The sequence below is a fragment of the Cavia porcellus genome, unplaced genomic scaffold, assembly GCF_034190915.1.
Source record: "Cavia porcellus strain 051 isolate PalLab524CR breed Dunkin Hartley unplaced genomic scaffold, mCavPor4.1 scaffold_13, whole genome shotgun sequence".
In the NCBI taxonomy this organism is placed as follows: Eukaryota; Metazoa; Chordata; class Mammalia; order Rodentia; family Caviidae; genus Cavia; species Cavia porcellus.
Window position 1 is genome coordinate 33216207 of NW_026947496.1, and position 19520 is coordinate 33235726.

A 19520-nucleotide genomic window follows, 5' to 3' on the forward strand; every position below is an offset into this window, starting at 1 on the left:
GTTTATAGGAATACGTTTTGTTTTGCCTTGCTTTGTTTTGTTTCTCCCTCTAATATAGAAAGGATAGAAATACAGTTAAGACTCATGCATGTGTAGAATCTATAAACAGTTTATGAGAACTGATCTTATGACACATGATGAATACTTTGAAGACAAAGAGACACTAAAATACACAGTGCTGATCTGGAGTGTCATAATGTGAAACCCAGCAATAGTATTATTCTTTGTTCAGGGTGATATTAGTCTGCTTGGGTTTATTCAATCTCAACATAATTGAAAATAAGGATAACTGCATGTATGTTTAAGTGTTTAGGATTGATAATCATATTTCTAAGTTTTTGTTGGGTAGTTAAACAAAACTGGTTGCAATCTCACTGTTTGAATCCCTACTTTATATGCTCCACTTTAGTATCTTGAGTAACTATTTGTAAGAAGACAATCTGTAATCATCAACTAGTGATTTCTGTTTATTTTTTCTTTGAAATTATGTATTATTTCTATTCATTTTGTTTCGTTTAGTCTTTCTTTAAATTAAATTTTTAAAAAAGACACTACAGTACCCAGTGCTGATCAGAGTGTCATGATGTGAAATCCAGCAATACTATTATTCTTTATTCAGAATGATTTTAACCTGCTTTAGTTTGTTTAATCTAAACATAAATGAAGATATGGATAACTGCATGTATGTTTAAGTGTACAGGATTGACAACCAGGTTAGTAAGTTTTTGTTGGATAGTTGAACAGAACTGTTTGCAGTCTCGCTGTTTGAATTCCCACTTTACATGTTCCATTTTTGTACCCTGAGCAACTATTTGTAAAACAATATGTAAACATCAACTAGTGATTTCTTACTGTTTATTTTTCTTTCTGAATGTATGTATTATTTCTACCTATTTTCTGTTTTGTTTAGTCTTTCTTTAAATAAAATTTTTTAAAAAAGTACAACACAGGGGCTAGGGATTTAGCTCAGCGGCATAAGCGCCTGCCTTGCAAGCAGGCAGTCATTGAGTTCGATCCCTGGTACCGATAAAAAATGAAAAAGAAAAACGAAAAAGACAAAAAAAAAAAAAGTACAACACAGAGATCCACAAGTCACTGTGGCACTCTACTATGCAAGGGACAGACACTTTGAACCAAAATTTCAATAGGGTTTGAACAAGCAAGAAATATGCTTTTACTTAGTGTTCTGGTGTTTCTCTTTTTTAACTAATTAAGTTTATTGGTACATTTTATATACAGATAATAATCACATTCATCATAGGGAATTTGTACCTGCACCTGATATATACTGATTCTATTTTTCTCGTTACCCTCCCATCCCTTCAACCTCTCTTCCCCTTATTTACAAAAACTTTGTTTCCATTTTTCTCTTTTCCCTTTCTTCCTTTCCCTCTCCCCTCTCCTTAGTTCCTCCCTGTTTGAACATTTTCTTCCTATTTCACAACATCTATTCTACTTTGGTCATTATTTATACTTTGGAGGTGTGGCTTGGGGATGTTACCTAGAGGAGTTTATCTCCCTCCCTGGTTTCTCCTATTGTTCTCTGTTTCTTGACAACCATAATGTGAACAGTTTTCCCTGTGATTGGACCTTGCACCATACCATTTCTGAATTTAAGCTTTCCAACCATGGACTGCAACTTGAAACTATGAGCCAAAATAAACCTTTCTTCCTTTAAGTTATGGGCTTTACGTATTGTGTCTCAGCAATGGGAGAGTGATTTAGACAAACTTTGGTACTCGGAGTATTTGGTGTTGGTAAGGATGTGGAACAAACAGAAGGAACCTTTGTTGTTAATATGTTGTGAATATGGCTTACCATGTAGTTCAGCAGCCACTAAGACACTGTTAAGACACCAAGACTTGGGAATATGGTAAGATTTTTAGCATCAGCCTGCCCATGCAAATAATCACAAATCTAAAGTTTAAAATCTACTTCATGTCATAGCAGACCCTAAACCATTTAGAACCTTGATAGCTTTCCAGTCATACTTCCAACTCATTTCTCCAATATTCACTCTCAGCCTACAGGTTAATTGAGCAGCCAACTTTGCCCTTTTTCAGGGACTTCACATCTACTGTGTCCTACCTGGAATGTCGTCTCCACCTATCTAAGTGACTCACTTCTTCCTCCCTTTAAGACTCCATTCAAATTTCACTTTCTATATGGTTCCTTTCCTCATTGCCCTATTTTAAAGAGCCTCTTTTCACTACTTCTTTTCACCGATTTATTTTTTCCTTATAAAACACATTCCTATGTCCTCTCTTGTTTACTTATTCATGACTTGTTTAGCATCTGCTTCCCCTCATGAATCCTCAGCTCTGTAAGGACAAGGACTCTGTTGTCAGTTGTAGATTTGGAAGTACATTGTCTGTGTGGGATTCACCCACAGTTGTGTGTGTAGTTGTAGTTGATTCATTAGCACTGCTGTAGAACAGTGCATTATGTGAATATGCATGACTTGATTTTCCAGAATACTGTGGATAGGCATCTGTTTGGGATCTAGTCTATGCCATTTATAAAGAGTGCTGCTGTGAGCATATCTGCACGTGTCTTTTAAAAACACATGTGCAACTACCTGTGAAGTATACAACTGGGTGTGGAACCACAAGGCAGTTAGGTGTGCGGTCAGTAATCTCCGGGAGATTCTGCCAAACCTTTTTCCAAAGAGACCATGGCGGTACACACTCCCACAATAGTATAAAAGGTCCCTTCTGTTTGCTCCACATCCTTACCAAGCACCTTTTCTCTTATTTCAGCCACACTGATGTCCTACTGAAGTTTTATCTTATATTTCCCTTACGACTAATCTCCTCAAAAACCTCTTCTATTTACTGACCATCTAAACACACACTTTCGTAAAATACAGTAACTCCTCATGTCTGTTGCCTTCCTATTGGATTATATGTTTCCTTACTGAGTTTTAGGAATTCTTTATAAATCTTATGTATTCATCCTTGGTATATTTGAGATAATATCTCATTTATGATTACTTTTCATTTTTAAAATATTTTTATAGTTGTAGAAAAGGACTATATACAGACAGCTATTTTGAAGAGAACAAGAGACATTATGGTAGCCATCAATGATTTTCCTGTTGTCTGGTTTTGAAGGCTATAATACTTTCATTCTTTGTTTTGATCAGGTTTACACTATTTTATTTTGTTTGAATTCAGTGTTTGTGAAGATATGGCCAACTATTTCAGGGAGATCACTGTAGTACCTATGGTTGATGTCATGTTGTTTTGTCTTGAAATCCTGTGTTGCTTGCATTGCTTTGTTCTGACCTGCTTTGTTCTGTTTTGTTTTGTTTTATTTTCTTTAAAATAAATTTTAAAAAGAAAGAAGAGGAATATACAATATTAACATGTCCTAACTTATTTCTCTTTCTTTTAGGTCTTTGTAAGCCCATATTCTCTTATAGTTTTCTCAAATACTTATTTTATTTTTCAGATCTAAAGCTACAAACCCTCTACAACTCGTTAGCATGTACAGTATGAGAGAGGCACCCAGCACTGTTTTCCTGCACTGCCATCTGAATAAATTCTACCATTTTTCCTGCAACTACCCAAACACACTCTATATATCTTTGATTGCTTTCCTGAAATGTTCCTCAGATTTTCCTGCTAGAGAAATTCCTAGTATTTTCACAGGACCAGCCTCAACTCATGTGGAGGTGTTGGGCCCCTATTAGTCCCGATTTCCAAAACAGTTACTGCCAGCAACTGCTAGGTAAACCTACAGTGTCTATTCTGGTAGGAGCAGGACTTAGTACTGATACTATTTAGAATTGTCAGCTGATGATGACAGTAGAGAATAACTTTTAATGGTTTGTATGACTGTATTTAAATACTTTATAAATAGCGCACTCCCTTTCTGGCTGCTCTCGGCAGACCCATCACCTTCTCCTCTGGTGCTCTGTCTTACTCTTCTATATCCTGTAGCCATTAGCTGTCTGCTGGACACAGACCCAGACCTTCTGTACATATTACTTTAGGTCTCAAGCAAAGTATGATACTTCTTTGTGCCATGACTGGATGTGTTGAATTCTACAATTTTAGTACTTGTCATAGCATAGAGCAATTATTCATTTATTTAGTAATCTTCCCACTAGGTTTTGAGTTTATCAAAGGCAGGTGCTATGTCTTATTTGGTTTGGGCCTTCATGTACATAGTGGAATCCCTGTAATACATCTGGGGTTGTGTACATATTATTATTTTCTTATTATCATTTTCAGTGATTAGGAAAATTCTGGATAGTTAAAATGAGCAAAGATAGACTCAAAAAAGCCACCCCCTAGAATTGCTTAAAGCAAAAAGATCTCTAACTATATAATATTAAACAATATTTTCTATTTTAATCTTTCTTAAGGTGCAGGCACTTGGGTTTCTTTCTACACAAATATAGTTTTTTCCTGATTTCTCAATTTGTAAGTGATCAACAGTGTCAGATTGAGGCTGTCACATCAAATGCAATTCAGCCTGCTTACAAAAATACATTTACTGACTTCCATCAATGTTTGTCACCAATTTAGAGAAACATGACAACCTCAGCTAGATTCTTGCAAAAAATGTGAACAAAGAAAAATGTAAGAGTCAGTCTCATCCTCAGTGCTATTAGAGACACATTTGCATTAAAGGAAATGTGGAGAGGCCCATCGCTGTGGAGTAACCCAGGAACCATCTGGCTGGGGGAGGGCCTGTCAGATTTTCACAAGCTATCATATTTGCTATTAGAAAATGCTATTTTCCAGTGGTGGAGATAAGACTGATTCGAGTGGAGGGGCATAGTTCCATTGCACTCTAAAAGGATTTACTGCAGATCATGATAACAAAAATAGGTTTTCCATAAGAATTTCAGTTTACACACCTCAGAAACACATAAAGCAATGAATTTCAATTAAAATGGAAATGACTGGTATGCTCTGAATTTGCTATCCACGCCTTTCCAAATATTTGAGAATAAAATTACTTATTCAGTGAGATTTTAGCCATCTGAGCTACAGAAGATGTGTATGAATGTGCATGAAGCCACAACCTAGCCCTCTTTAGGGATGAGATTAAGACATTTCAGGCTTAAGGAGACTCAGGAGGTAAGCACTATTTTGTCCTCTGACTCACAAACAGGCTGTTTCTGAAGTCTGCATCTAATACAGCCAGATCACACAGAGGGAGGCCTGAAACTTAAGAGATGATAACCAGGGCTTCAGCTGGAAACAAAGCCAGATGACATTTACAGAGGAGTTCTAGATCAGGCTTCTGAAGAAAATAAAAGAGCTAAAAGACTAAAAATCAGTTAATTTATTAGTTAAAAACCTTTTAATTGTTTTTTAATGGAGCCCTTAGGGTCACAGAGAAAAGAAAAATGAAAAAAGAAAGGCATGGAGGTGCACCTCTGTAATTTCAGGACTTTGGGAGGTTCAGGGAGGGGGATCACAAGTTTGAGTCCAGCCTGGACAACTTAGCAAGAGCCTGTCTCAAAATTTAAAAAACAAAAAAAGATTAATTAACAAGAGCTAAGGATGTAGCTGGGTTCAATTCCTAGTACCTTTCCCCCCACCAAAAAATAAAGGGAGTATGTGGTGAGAATGAGGTTGAGTTGTGTAAATCAGCTTGTGTGCACACCCAAGTGCCACTACAAAGGAAACAAATGTGTGGTCACTGCAGTCTAAGTATGGCAAAGAAGCTACCCCATGCCTTCCAAGGATGGATTCAGACTTGACTAGAAGCCCCAGTGAGATGGGAGCAGGTGTGCTCACAATGCACTCACCAGTAAACACTGGATGTCAAGGGAGGCAGCCAATTTGGGGAAAGATAAACCCCAGGGCCAAGTTTTCCAGCATATGACCAAAGCAGAAATGGAGAATGGTATGGTGGAGACTTGAGAGACCATACTCAGTATGGCCATGCCTCCCTGATCCAACCAGACACACCCAGAGGTCTGCACTATCAATCCCCTAAAGGGGTCTCAAAGTAAGTCAAGTTCACACTCCATCCTAACTGCCACACTTACTTAACTTAAAATTTCATCTACCAACTTATCAGTCATTTAGTCTGATAAATTCTTTGATCTCTAGGTAAGTGTATCCTTGAATATGTACAGTTAAAGGGATAGAGAGAAAACCAAAAAGTGAACAGAAATACAAGAGGAACCTATTACAGAAGTGCAAGTCAGGAATTCTGAATTCCCAAGAAGAAACATAAGTCCCTTCTTATGAAACCATGTAAAGCTAATAAAAAAGAAAGCTTGCAAATGTAATAACATGATAAATTTGTTTCTAAAGTCCCCAAATTGTCTCAGTAGTCATACACAGTTAAAAAGAAAACCTTTGTGATGGTATTTTATAACTGCTTTTCTGTAATGCCCCGAATATGCAAAGAGACCATAAAAAGACATTATGTGAACATTATCATTTCTCTTTTCCCTGGAATATTAGGCCCTTGAGCAAATGAAGGCAAACTAATTGTACCATTTACAAGTTTATATATGACTCTTTACAATTGGAAGCTTTAAATTTTTTTAAAGGGCTTTCAGGTTGTGTTTCATTTAGATGGTTATGCTACTAAAATAGATCTTTCTCAGTAATTAAAAATTAATTACAAACCCTCAGGATGGCTTTGGCTTTAGGAAGACAACCTTCTCCAATTCAGATCCTGAATTGGGATTTAGGCTGTGAGGATGCTGGATTTCCTGCTTTAAAGGAGCAGAGAACCAGATGCATTTCAGTGAATGGCATTCAGATGGACTAGCACTGGTCACCCCACTGCAGAGCAGAATGAACACAGCTGGCTTTGGCATGCTCTTTTCATGGAACATCTCATACTCTCAGTTTTCTGGCAGGTTGATGCTAAGGCTGTAAAGTCCTCAGCACACACAGGTACGCACATCAGTATGAATTGAAATGGCACACACTACATGGATAAATTGAAGGTCATCATTGCTAAATGCAAAGGAAATCACATCATCCTGCTGTTTGGAGAGTCCTTGGACTTTGCTTAAGATAAACTCCAGGTCTGTCACCTTGATCAATAAGCTAATTTGTGTTCTTTATGGCTCCTAGCCATTCCTAGAACCCTCTTCCTTCCCTGTGAGGACTGACTCTGGCTTTCCCTTCAGGCAGAAAAGGGCAAGGAACCCATTCTTCCCCTGCCCACCACACACCTCATCACATACTAACCCTAACCCTAACCCTAACCCTAACCCTAACCCTCTGGAACCAGATGCCATGTCCCTTTCTCTATCACTGTACACATTTCAAAAAATTTTACATGCCTTATCATGTTTGATTTAATTCTTATGGATTAAATCTGTATAATGAGTCATTCAGAAAGTATTATCACCTATTGACAAAAAAAATTTTTAAACTATATGGCATGGAAATCCAAATTGTGAAGGGCCACCAATTTCCCAGCATGATGGGTAAAATCAGACACAAAGCAAGGATCACAGTGACAAGGTATCAGAGCCCTAAGAGGAAAAGGAGGCACTCATAGGGGAGGGCATGCTTACTGCTTAAAAAGACTGCAAAAGCAAGTAGATGTCTGTGCTAATTACATTCCTCCACAATTCTCTGCTATGGGCCCTTCAATTATAGATGACAAAGTCAAATCACATGTTAAGCACAGATAATCAGGGTCAGAGCCAGGACTGCAGCCCATCAATTTTATCCCAAATCCTATTCTCTAGGCTTTGACACCACAATTTCTTCCTAAACAGTTTCCTACCAGGAAAATCCTAGTCACATACAAAGGACCAGGAGTCAGAAACATCAGATTTCCCAAAGCAGCAGTGAACTCTGCAGGATGATGTGACAATGGCTTTGAATCCTCAGAAAGGAACACCTACATTCCAAATAATCCCTAAAGTGCAGCAGAGAACCAAATGCTTTGAGACCAGGGAGATGTTGGCAGGCGTCCTGTGCACACATCACTTTTGAGGTGATTGAAACTTGTGCCTCACTCTGAACCTGGGAGAAGAGGGAAATAGGGGTAATAGCTGACTCCAGATTGAGTCAAAAGGCAGATGGAGCTGACAGGTGGCCTGGTAAGTCTGCCTCTGTGGAAGACAGGAGTGAGAGACAGTTATTGGAAAGGTAAGCACACAGAGCACGCACGCGCGCGCACACACACACACACACAAAGACTCCAACATCTGAATAAGAAAGGAAATATCCTAGCAGACTACTGGGCTGAGAGGTGAATACTAGACTTTATAGTCTTAAAATGGTAAATCTACTTTAACAATGATGCAAAAACTATATTGGAAGGAAGGAGAAGCCAGTAGACAAGTGAATCTCAAATATCAGAAGTAGGACAGGAACATTATCATTACTTAGAAGAATTATGGTTAACACCAGAAGAAATATCAAAGAATAGGAAGTGATTTTTCCTAGAAAAGAGGAATCAGAGATGGGAGGGCAGCTGCACTGACAGGGTCTACTGCTTTTCATTATAACTTGTTCTATTTGATTTCTAACACTATGTGTTACTTTGACACAAACAAAAATACATTAGAGAAAGCAATATTTTTCAACCACATGTATCACATGAAGACACCAGTCGAACAAATTGATTGCCAAGATTTGCTAAAATGCAAAGTAAATTTCATTGAAGAATTACAAATTTGAGACTCATTAGTGAAGTAGAAATTTTTTTTAAATTACAAATTCAAGATTTTACAGTGATGTGTTTTGTAATCTATATAATCTTTTATTTTTTTAAGATATCAAAAATAAAAGCATGTACTTCTCAGGAACCAGCAAGCTTTTGCATACTATTTACAAAGAGGTGCACGTGAGCCCCTTAGTCCCCTTACACCTGCAGAGACTGGCGTGCTTATGTCATCCCTTTGGGAACCCTTCTTTAGGAGACTTTATAGTGCACTAGTCATCTGGTCACAATCAATTTTATTAAAGACCTACTATGCACCAGATACAAATCCAACATTTAATTATATAAATCCATGTATTTTCTAGTTTATGTGCCTAGGCAACCAATTAGAAAGCCTTAGCCAATGAAATATAAAACTAACTGTAGCTAGGCAAGGTGGTGCATGTCTGTAATCCCAGAACTCAGGAGGCTAGGACAGGAAGATCATCATGAGTTCAAGGCCAGCCTAGACTACATAGCAAGACTCTGTCTCAAAAACCCAAAAGCAACATGAAACAAAACAAAGAATAAAACTGTAAGCACTCCAGTAAGGCCCAAGCTTTCTGCTTCCCTGTATCTGCTGTAGAGCTGGACACAGTGTCCTGACCCACATCGTCCATACTATGGCAGGAACACAAGTTTACTTGATCATAGCTCTATGAGATCAGAGCCTCCCTTGTGTTACCAGTTCCAGGGCGTGGTGTCATGTAGGAAATCAGTGATCTTTTATATGGATGAATAGTGTATTCATGAGTATTTCTGAAGTGAACAAATAAACAAACAATGAATTCCAATGAGTCATTGTCTCTGTCTTATAACTCCACTAAAGCCCACCTTTATGGTAAAAGTATGATCATCAAATCAGATCTCTTCAGTTTCCACTGAATTTTTAAAAGTCAATTATTACAATATTACAGAAACTCTACCTTGAGGACCATGTGAAAATGTAATCAAACCCCATTACATACTTTTTAAAACAATGTAATTCTTCTACAAATTTCTTAAACAAAAACAAATTTTCAAAAGATCCAAATTTTATTTTTTTACAGCAGGGGTCAACTGATGGGGGTCATTGGTCTGTAATCATCCTATCATTCAGGAAAGTAAATTTCGTTTATTTCTGGAAAATATAGGGCTCCTCTAGGATTTAGTCTAGAAAATTCTCTGCCTGATTAATAAGGTGCAGCCCATGGTCTGTCTTCTTCAGCAGAATTCATGTGAGTTGCTGTGCACATCAAACTTTGTTTTTAAAAGTGCTACTTCACATATACTCATTCATAGAGTTATATGCACTGAACCACAAGTCCTTTGACTGTTCGGCTTTACCATGTGTAATAAAATCTTACTCTTGTAGCTCAAATACAGTGTACAGGTGAAAAAGCACATCAGGCTCAGGGTGAGATGAGGTCACTAAGATAAAGACTAGATTAATGAAAAATGTATTTTAATGTACTGTCTAGTCTTCAACTCCGGTTGTGATGCTTAGTTTCATTTTATCATAACTTGAATTTTGTAACAATTAACTTGGCATCTTCATCTACCTAAAAGTAAATGCGTGAAAAAAGCAAGAGGAAGTAAAGTGGAAGAAGTACAGGCACAGAGTTTAGTGTTTGCTCCAGAGAACAGAGACAGGTCAGTGTTGTTCAAATTAAAGGCAGCTTAGCAAACATTCCCTGGAGTCTACCTCTGTGCCAGCAAGACCGTGAGCTCCAGAGGAACAGCATGAGCAAGTCAGGGGTCACAGATCCCACTATGCTCCTCGACACTAGCAGTCACGGACAGCAGATTACATGAGAGGGAGGCTCAGGGAACAATGAGAAGCTAAATAGATTTGAGTGCTTAAGAGAGGATTGATGATATAGGCAATTCTTTTTAAGGTAGCAAGGGGCATTATGGTAACCATTGTTGATCACCGTGTATTGTTTTTACTTCATGTGTATGTCCATTCTTTGTTTTGACTGACTCTGCTTTGTTTTGTCACATTTGGTTTTATTCTCTTCCAAAAAAAAGTAATAAGAACTGTGGGAGTAATAAAACCAAAAATGTGTAAATGTTATTGTAAAAAAGAGAGGAAAAGAAAGTGCTCTAAAGGACACAACTGCAAGTGTGTTTAGGTGTGTAAGATAGATGACCATATTATTAAATTTTTGTTGAATCATTGAACACAACTGTTTGCACTCTCACTGCTTTAATGTCCACTTTGTATGCTTCATTTTGTAACTTGATCAACTATTTCTAAGATGACAATATGTAATCTATTAGCTAGTGATTTCTTACTGTTTATTTTTTTTTAATTCTGTATTATTTGTACCCTTTTACTGTTTTGTTTAGTTTTGTTTCTTTAAAAAAAAGAAAGACTTCTGGGGTAGGTTGGTGTTAGTAGGGGAAGCTGGAGGAACTGTAATTCCAAGCAAGAGGAGCAGAAAGAGTAGAAAGTGTGGGAAACCACATAAATGCTCAACATTCACAGTGGTGAATCTGTTTCAAGTCAGGGAGAAAAGCCTGGTAACAGCATCAGGACATGGCATACAGACTTACTTTATAGGACCTACTGTAGTGCAGCCACACAGCTCTTCTACAGCTAATGTCAGCAAACAGCCTGAGACCTAAAATCACCCTCAGTTGTACCTGTTCTGCACTCAGGGCAGTATGGGCAGCAGGAGTGTGCCTGGACACCATGTGATGATCAGGCTCTAGGAACTCACTGGCTACAATATCAGTGGGACCCAAGTTACATCTCAGAACTTCTCTAGGCTTCTATTTCCACTAATGTAAACCACTGAGATGGAATTAAATTGAAATAGGGGCAGCACATGTGCTAGTAGAAATTGACTAGTAATGCCTGCCACTGGCCAAATCCATGGCTCTGTTCTCAGTAGTGATGTCTGTATGGGTGTGGCCAGGAGGAGTGCATGCTTGCTGACTCTGCCTGCTCTTCTTTCTTTCTCAGAGGCAATGTTTATGCTCCTGTGGCAAAAAAGATTTGAGCACAGCCTGCGTAAGAGAGGCTGTGAACAACCTGAGTCTCCCTGTGATTTTGTTACTAGTGAAATTCCTAAAAGGCAGAGACTAGGATGAGGAGGCAAGGACACTTAGGACAAGGGTGCCACAGCATGGTACCCTGAAGCACTTTACACAGCCGTATTTTATATTATGCATATTTGGATTTTCCTTCCAACACATGTAATTTTAAAATGGAATCTATTTTTCTTCCTGTGCCTCATCTGTCAAACCTGTGATTCTTGGCTACACTTCAGCCTGTTTGTGGACAGCTTACACAGCCAGGGAGGACATCTATGCAGCCTCTGCTCAAGCCTGTGTGAACCAGCAAGACATCTCATGGCCACTGCCTGGTAACACAAAGGCTCAAGGGCCACCTGCCCACATACAGAATCTTGAACTAAATCTTCACAGGTTTAAAATGCTAAATAATTGTGACTTGAACTGGGCTCAGATTAGGGGAGAAAAAACACCAGAAAGGGAAGAAAGAAGAATCCTGATTTGTTAACTACCCACTCTTATCTTACATTGAGTTCATACTCTGAGCTGCCACAGCAAGCAGAGTGCAGGGCTGATCTGTCTTGTTTTCCTTCCATTCAGTTTGGCAAAGTCGCTTTCCTCATGTAAGGCACTTAGATATGTAGGTTTTAAGGGAGAGATAAAGGTGTAATTACACCTATAAGTAAAGGGTCTGGTTCAAGGTTAAGTGTGGACATAGGTGTAGGCAAAAGGTGTGGATGTAAGCATGGGTATAGGTCAATGCAAACGTGTAGGTATAGTGGGCATGGTGGTAGATGCCAGGAATCACAACATTCTAAGAGACTGAGGCAGGAGAATCACAAGTTCAAGCCTAGCCTGGCCAACTTAGCATGAGCGAGATTTAAAATTAAAAAAGGTCAGAGACTGAGTGTGTGGCTCAGAACAAAAATCCTCAGTTCAATCCCCAATATTACAAAAATAAGCTGCAAAGATGAAGGTATATATGCAGGCAGGTACAAGGAATGCTCTGGGCACAGGTCTACTTCAAAGTGCAAGTATACATTTTTATATAGATCATATAAATATGCACTTCTCAGAGTGAAAGCTTCTTACCTCAAATCTCTACTAAGTACTTACCAGTGATGTCAAAATAATAAAGCCCAAACACTCCACTAATTTCACCTGAACTCAGTCTTTTGAAGTTGCAAACTGAATGGGAAGCATGACAACAGGATAGGAACTAGTTCGTCTCCGGCTTCTCTGTGTGTGCTTCAGTGAATACTTTTTGGTGGCGGTGGGTGGGGGCTTTCTCTCCAGATGAACTGTGCAATGTCTCATTACAAATGGAACTCACTTGAAGACTGTCTTTTCTCAGTTTGTATAATAATAATTTTCATTTAAGCACTGTTTGAAATTGCATAGAACCTTAAAAAACATGTTGTGCATCTTTAAGCTGAGCCCTTGTTCCATGGGTGAGAAGTATAAGGCCTCGCAAGAAGCGCGCCTTCCTGTCCTTCTCTACCCTAGGTGAGCACCAGGCCCGTGAGGCCCAATTATTCCTCCAACAGTCCACAGTTTTCCCACCTGGGCTGTGTCTCACTGAAGCAGCTCTTAATACATCCAGAGATGAACCTCAAAGTCATGCTCTATTTTGGACAGTATTTCCAGTATCTGTTTTGTATCTTTATTTTTTAAAAACTATTTTTCCCTCTTTCTCTTTTGTCATCTTAACCCACTCATGTTGTGGATAATGGTCCTGCACCATCTTTGTGCCTATAACCCTGGAGCCCTCACACATCATGTGCCTGAGCATAGAAACAACTTGATAAGTCACATCACAACAAAAAGTTGCAGCAGGCTATCAATCTGCTCAGCCTCGGCAGCATTAAACAGCGTGGTTACATCTGTGAACAGTAACTGATGTTTACAAATAGGAATAAGTTAGGCTTTCTCTTGTCTATTCAAGCACAGAGCAGAACTGTAGGGCAAAGGAGACCCTGCAAAGAAATTTCCAAGAGATTCCTTATCTCAAAGAAATTTATTTCTTATCTAGAATTGTGAAATTATCAGAATTACCAGACTATTACACTCAGAGGAACTGCAAGTCGACTGTACAGATACAGGTATCAACCGGATGAACAAAGCAAGTACATGGAAACTCAGGGTTCCAGGGTCTAATAGCCAAGGGTGAGTCTCTGCTCCAGCCCCAGTACTGTGTGAAGTATGGAGGGTGATCAGGCAATGCTCTTGTCAGACCCCTGTCAGCTTAAGCTGGAGGCATAATCTTCAAGTCTGAACAACAGAAATTAGTTTTTCTGCAATATTAATAATGGATAAATATTTTTATAAAATCTACTTCTAATTTAGCCCCTTTAATTTTCTTGCCCTGGTTGGCAAAGGATATCTGGAACAATACACACTCATCTTCCTTCTCTCTAACTTGCGATTCTCATGTGCAGGGTACAGTCCTGCTGCCAGAACACATGCAAGCTGCTGTGCTCTCTCTCCAGGTCACAGTGGGCCACTACCCTTCTCCTGGACAGGGCTGCATTACTGACCTCCCACTTCCCGCTGCTGATACTCTCTGCTCTTAAGCACAGGGTGAGAGACCCACATCCAGGGGTGGTGCTTGCGGAGCTGAGGGAGCAGGTGATGCGTGATGAAGCCCACAGTGCCTGCCAGGGCAAACAGCACCACACTGAGAAATGGCTGCAAAAGAAAAGGGCAAGATCTTGTTATGTAGCACAGAAGGCAAGGCAGAGACACCCACGGGTGACCCATAATACCAGTACCTCTTCTGGTCCCCTTTTTCCAGTACCAGGGATGAGCCAAGGCCTTTGTACTGAGCTACATTTTCAGACTTCAGTTTTTGAGACTGGGTCTCACTAAGTCCCTAAATTGCCAGGGCTGGACTCAGTCCTCCTGCTTCAGCATCTCCATGTCCCGGGATTATAGGTGTGTGTCACCATCCCATTCTTAAAGAATGGTCTGCCTCTGAACATAATTTTCTATACGCTGTAACAAGATTCACACACTGAAAGCTTCTAAGATGGTGGGAAACTGACCTGTGGAAACAGAGGCTGGGAGAATTCTGCCCAATGGAATACATTTTTATATTTCTTATAAGGAGAGTGGGAATAACAAATTTAGCTAACAGACTTCTCCCTAAGGAGAGTTCATAAATGTCCCATACTTTTGAGTAGAGACAGAGATAAGTCATAAGTGTCATAAGCCAGAAACCCCACAGGGGTCCTCCATCTTCAATTTCCTTACTGAAAACTGCTCCGTGGTTCTTGTGGCTCTGTGGCTTCTTTCTCACCCCTACTACAGTAGCCTCTTGACTTATGGAGATTTACTGCTAGCCTGCCATTCTACCACCAACAGTGCTCATTGTGGGTCCCACACCATTGCTCCTGCAAAGTCACACCTGTGCAGGATGCTATATAAAATGGGATCATAGAATACGTACTCTTTTAGGCTTCTTTCATTCAGTGTAATTATTCTGAAACACCTGAAACGTGGGCCAGGTTCCTCCTGAACAATACTCACAGTGCATGGTACATTTCTTAGCCCACACCTGGCATTTTGTCTCCACCTCTTGGGTGGGTCCCACATCCCAACACCAGCCCAGTCACCTAAGAGACAATGATGGGGAAGAACACAGTTGCAGAGACACGTACTCTCAGTGACAGGAACACAGTGCTTGCACTGACAGCAAAGGAGAGGACAGCAGCCACCGAACAGACGACAAGATCTGATCTCAGGACGTCTTTCTGCAAAGAGAAGAGCCCTGTAAGACTGCTATATCCTGCTTCTCTCAGCAGCTCTGTGTCACTGGGTGAATCCTACAATAGAACACTGGCCCTCAATACATGGCTTTCCAGCCTGTCACACATGTGTCATGTCTCCAGGGGGCATACTGGGCATAGCACTCACTTGTGCTTTCACTAGCTCCTGTGGGAATTTCAGGGAGACTCAGGCAGAAGGGGAAAAGAAATAGGCTCTGGCATATTAGTGTTAACCATAGAGGGAAGATGTGTTGTTATACAGTTAGAGGCCTAAGGTTCTTTGCCACAAATCCAGGCCAGACACAAGATGCCCAGAGTGCTCCCTAGAGGGACATGGACTGACCAAGGTCTGACCAAGGAGGTCCTAATGAACAGTTTCTCTTTGGTCTCAGGCTTAGGTTTTGACATGCCCATAGCCTAGGAACACTGAACAGAAGCATCTTACACATTTCTTACACTTTGGACCAGATCAGACTTCACCTTTTAATTCTCCAGTGAGCGTGAGAAAAAGCCACCTCCAAATTATTTAAATATATGTGCAGTATACACTCAAATCATATGCAGACAATGAAATGTTCTACATCTTGCAAATTATTTTCCACTACACAATACTGTTGCCTGAGAGGGACTTGGGAGGAGGGGAAGCAAAGTTAAGAGTCACATGGACTGTAAAAAGCAGATCAATGCAGAATAGCTTTGGCAGCCTCACAGGACATAATACTGCTGACTGGAAGATCTAAAAGGGACACAGGTGACCATCAAGTCAAAGAAAGCAGATTAGCTACAATGCACAATTATTGATCATTTTAAAGCACCATACTGTTTTCTGAAAATTCTAAAGCCAGTAAGTGTAAACTTCCTTTTCTTCTCCTGAAAAGGAATTATCCTCCTTAAGTAATCCTTTTGCACTCTATTTCCCAGAAAATTGTAAAAAAGATATATCTCCCATTTCCTCCATTTTTATTTTCCTGGTTTTTAAAAATTAGAACATGCAGTTTCTTGTATGCTATGTTGCTGGCTTGCTGCCTGCAATAACAGCCAGAGCCTGGAAGGAGACAGAGAAACATTAATGGAGCAGCCATGACCCCAGCCATCTGTGGGTGATGAAATGGTGCACATGGCCCAGTTAGATTGATTCATCATTCCATGGAGAGGCACATTCTCCCCACTGATTTAACAATTACCTGCTAACTCTGTGTTGAATTTCCTCTCAAAACTTTGAATTCGTGTACAAGCACTGAATATAAGAAGAATCAAAGTTTGAGATCTTATTTTAGATTTTCTATTTTAGATTTAGATCTTGTTTTTAGATGATCTGACTTTATAGCAAGGAAAATCATGGTTTTAAATTCTGACTCCATGCAGTGTTTGAGATCAGACTTTTTTTCATCAAAATAGACTATTAGTAATGGCCAAAATTCAGGTACTGTTTTCATTCCAAATACTGACTAAAGATCAAGCCAGTCCCAGGGTAAAATTCTTTAATTCACTGCACCCTTAGACTACAGAAATATCTTAATTTTCTTATTTTTCATCGGTAAGATTTTATGGCATGTAAAAATTACTGAATGTTCATCCAAAGGGAAGATGAACACTTTCACCAATATTTGAATTTCAATGGTGTCACCTTCAATGACCAGTGTCCTAGTTAAAGGGAACATGGAGAGAGGTACCTTTTAAAACTTTTTATAGCTCCAAATGCTGGTAATTTTTCATAGTTGGACATTGGAATTCCACTGCGATTTCCATCAGTGTCCCTCATAAATACACACAAACTATAGCTACAGCTTCCCTCTCTTGGTTATGTGTTCTTTACATTCATTTCCTTTCCATTTTATAACTGTTAAACACCTTTGTTAATCTATAATTGACACAAAGTAAGCCCTCATGTATTTAAAATGCATTGCTTGATCAGCTGATGTATACATATCTCCACAAAACCATCATCATAATTAAAATAATTCAGCACATACATCGTACCCCAAGGTTTCCTCTCCTGCCTTTGACTAATTCATTCTTCTCTTCTCTGTCCTCATGGGGCCACTGGTGGTCTCTATCACTATAGTTTGTTTGCATTTTCAAAATATTATATAAATGGGATCACAGAATATGTACTCTAAAAGGGTATGGCTTCTTCGTTCACTGTAATTCTGAGGTTTATTGATGCTGTCTATATCAAAAGTTCATCCCTTTTCATTGCTGGGTAGTATTCCTTTGTATGAGCATACCACTGTGTAGTATCCCTTTGTATGTACATACTATTATGTGTTTATTTCTTCATCTGAAGATAGACATTTGGATTTGTTCCAAGTTGTTATTATCATAAATAAAGATGCTACAAATATTCACAGACATGTCTCTGTACATGTGCTTTCTTTTTTTCTTGTGTATGTGCCTTGGAGTAGAATGGCTGGGTTGCCTGGCAAGTTGAGGATCAGCTTTCTAAGGAAATGTCAAACTGTGTTCTCAAGTAGCTGCTCTGCATTCTTGATGGTGGCACATGTGTCCTAACTGCTCGGATCTTGCCAAAAGCCTTCGTAGTGGCTGTCCAGTCCAGGGATCTCCATGGACTGTTTTCCTTTTGAGCATGTTTTCCTTTTGAGGTTTGGTTGTTTTTGTTTTTTTCTTTTAATCCCTCTTCTGTATGATTCCAATGATAAATCAAAAGAAGTTATCATTTATGAATTTGTAAGCTCATAATGAAGTTGATTTTTTTTCCTATCCTGGTATCATATAGGTAGTCTCCTCTATAATAAAGGATTCTCCATGTTCTCAGGATTTATTTTCTCATATTTAGTTTTATAATCCACTGTGAATTGGCTTTGAAGTACAACAGGACACAGGAGTGCAAAATTGCTTTGTTATTGACAAATAACATCTACTTTTTGTAATCTTTTTCCCTCTGTGTGGATATGAAAGCTATATGCTATCTCCATTCCTTTAATAATTTAAACAAACATTCTGACGTGCAAACTTATCTGTCAAGTTAATCAGTATTTTCATTCTTCTCCCAGAAATTACTAAGAATTTAAATATTTGGAGTCCATATCGCTTCCTGTGAAAACTGTATGCTACTGCAAACACATTTGCAATGCTACTTTACTTTTCTTATTAGCTCACAGGATAATAGCTTTCACTGTGGCATACTGGTACATGCATTTAGCATGCTTTGATGATGTCCATCTCCCCTGCCCTCCTTGTTCTTCTGCCTTTCCCTGATTTTCTTCCTCTTCTCTAATAGTCGCCCTTCAGTTTTAAGTCATCTTTACTCAGATTCCCCATATGAGAGAAAACAAGTGATACTGAACTTTCTGAGTCTTAGTCATTTTGCTTAGCACAATGATCTCCGGTTCCACGCAATTTTCCTGCAAATGATACAATTTTGTTCTTGTTTGTGACTGAATAATACTCTTCTTTATAAATATGGAAGCATTCTAGGTGTCCATCAACTGATAAGTGAAAAATAAGACGTGGGGTGAAGTAATGTGTTAGAGATAACATTTCCATATCTTTGCTATGGTGAATTGTGCCGCAATAAATACAGGCAGCAGGAATTCCTACAGTGTGCTGACTTTTTTTCGGATGTATACAAAAGTGTGGTACAGCTGGATCAAGTGGTAGGTCTATTTTTAGTTTTAAGGAGCCACTGTACTGATTTCCATACTGACTGTACTAATTTAAGACAACAACACTGCCTTTATAGTCTTGTGCAATTAATACATTTAGATTTACAAATATATATTTTGCTCCCCTCTTTGTTGATTCTTGCAAATCAGATCACCTATCCAAGATCCCTTTCTGCTGAAAACTATGCTTCAGAATTACATTTACAGAGACTCTCCACTTTTGCTTGCCTATGTTGGGACACAATTATAAAATCAGAACACATTTATAAGACAGCAAACTTACAGCTATTTCGTGACTAATTAGAAGTCTCTGACCAAGTTTCTGCTCTGCTGCTTCTGCCGAATTCAGCTGATGCTGGTGTCTACAGCCCAGCTGCGTACCTCTGATGAGCACTGACTCAGAGAAATTACCTCTACCTTAGGACACTCTGGGCTAATTCAAGAGCCCCCTCTACTATGGTAATGCCCTTAACTGTGC

The 19520-nt window shown here is 39.1% G+C and overlaps 1 protein-coding gene across 5 annotated transcripts in view; it reads right to left on the reverse strand.

The window, feature by feature from the left end:
• Pcnx2 (pecanex 2) overlaps positions 1-19520 on the reverse strand; it is a 205278-nt gene that overhangs the window by 105951 nt on the left and 79807 nt on the right. For all 5 annotated transcript variants that reach the window (XM_063260053.1, XM_063260055.1, XM_063260054.1 and 2 more), the window contains 2 exons: positions 15309-15401; positions 14187-14337 (listed from right to left, as the gene is read on the reverse strand). In XM_063260053.1, coding sequence (XP_063116123.1) covers positions 14187-14337; positions 15309-15401 — 244 coding nt within the window. The remainder of the gene's footprint in view (positions 1-14186; positions 14338-15308; positions 15402-19520) is intronic.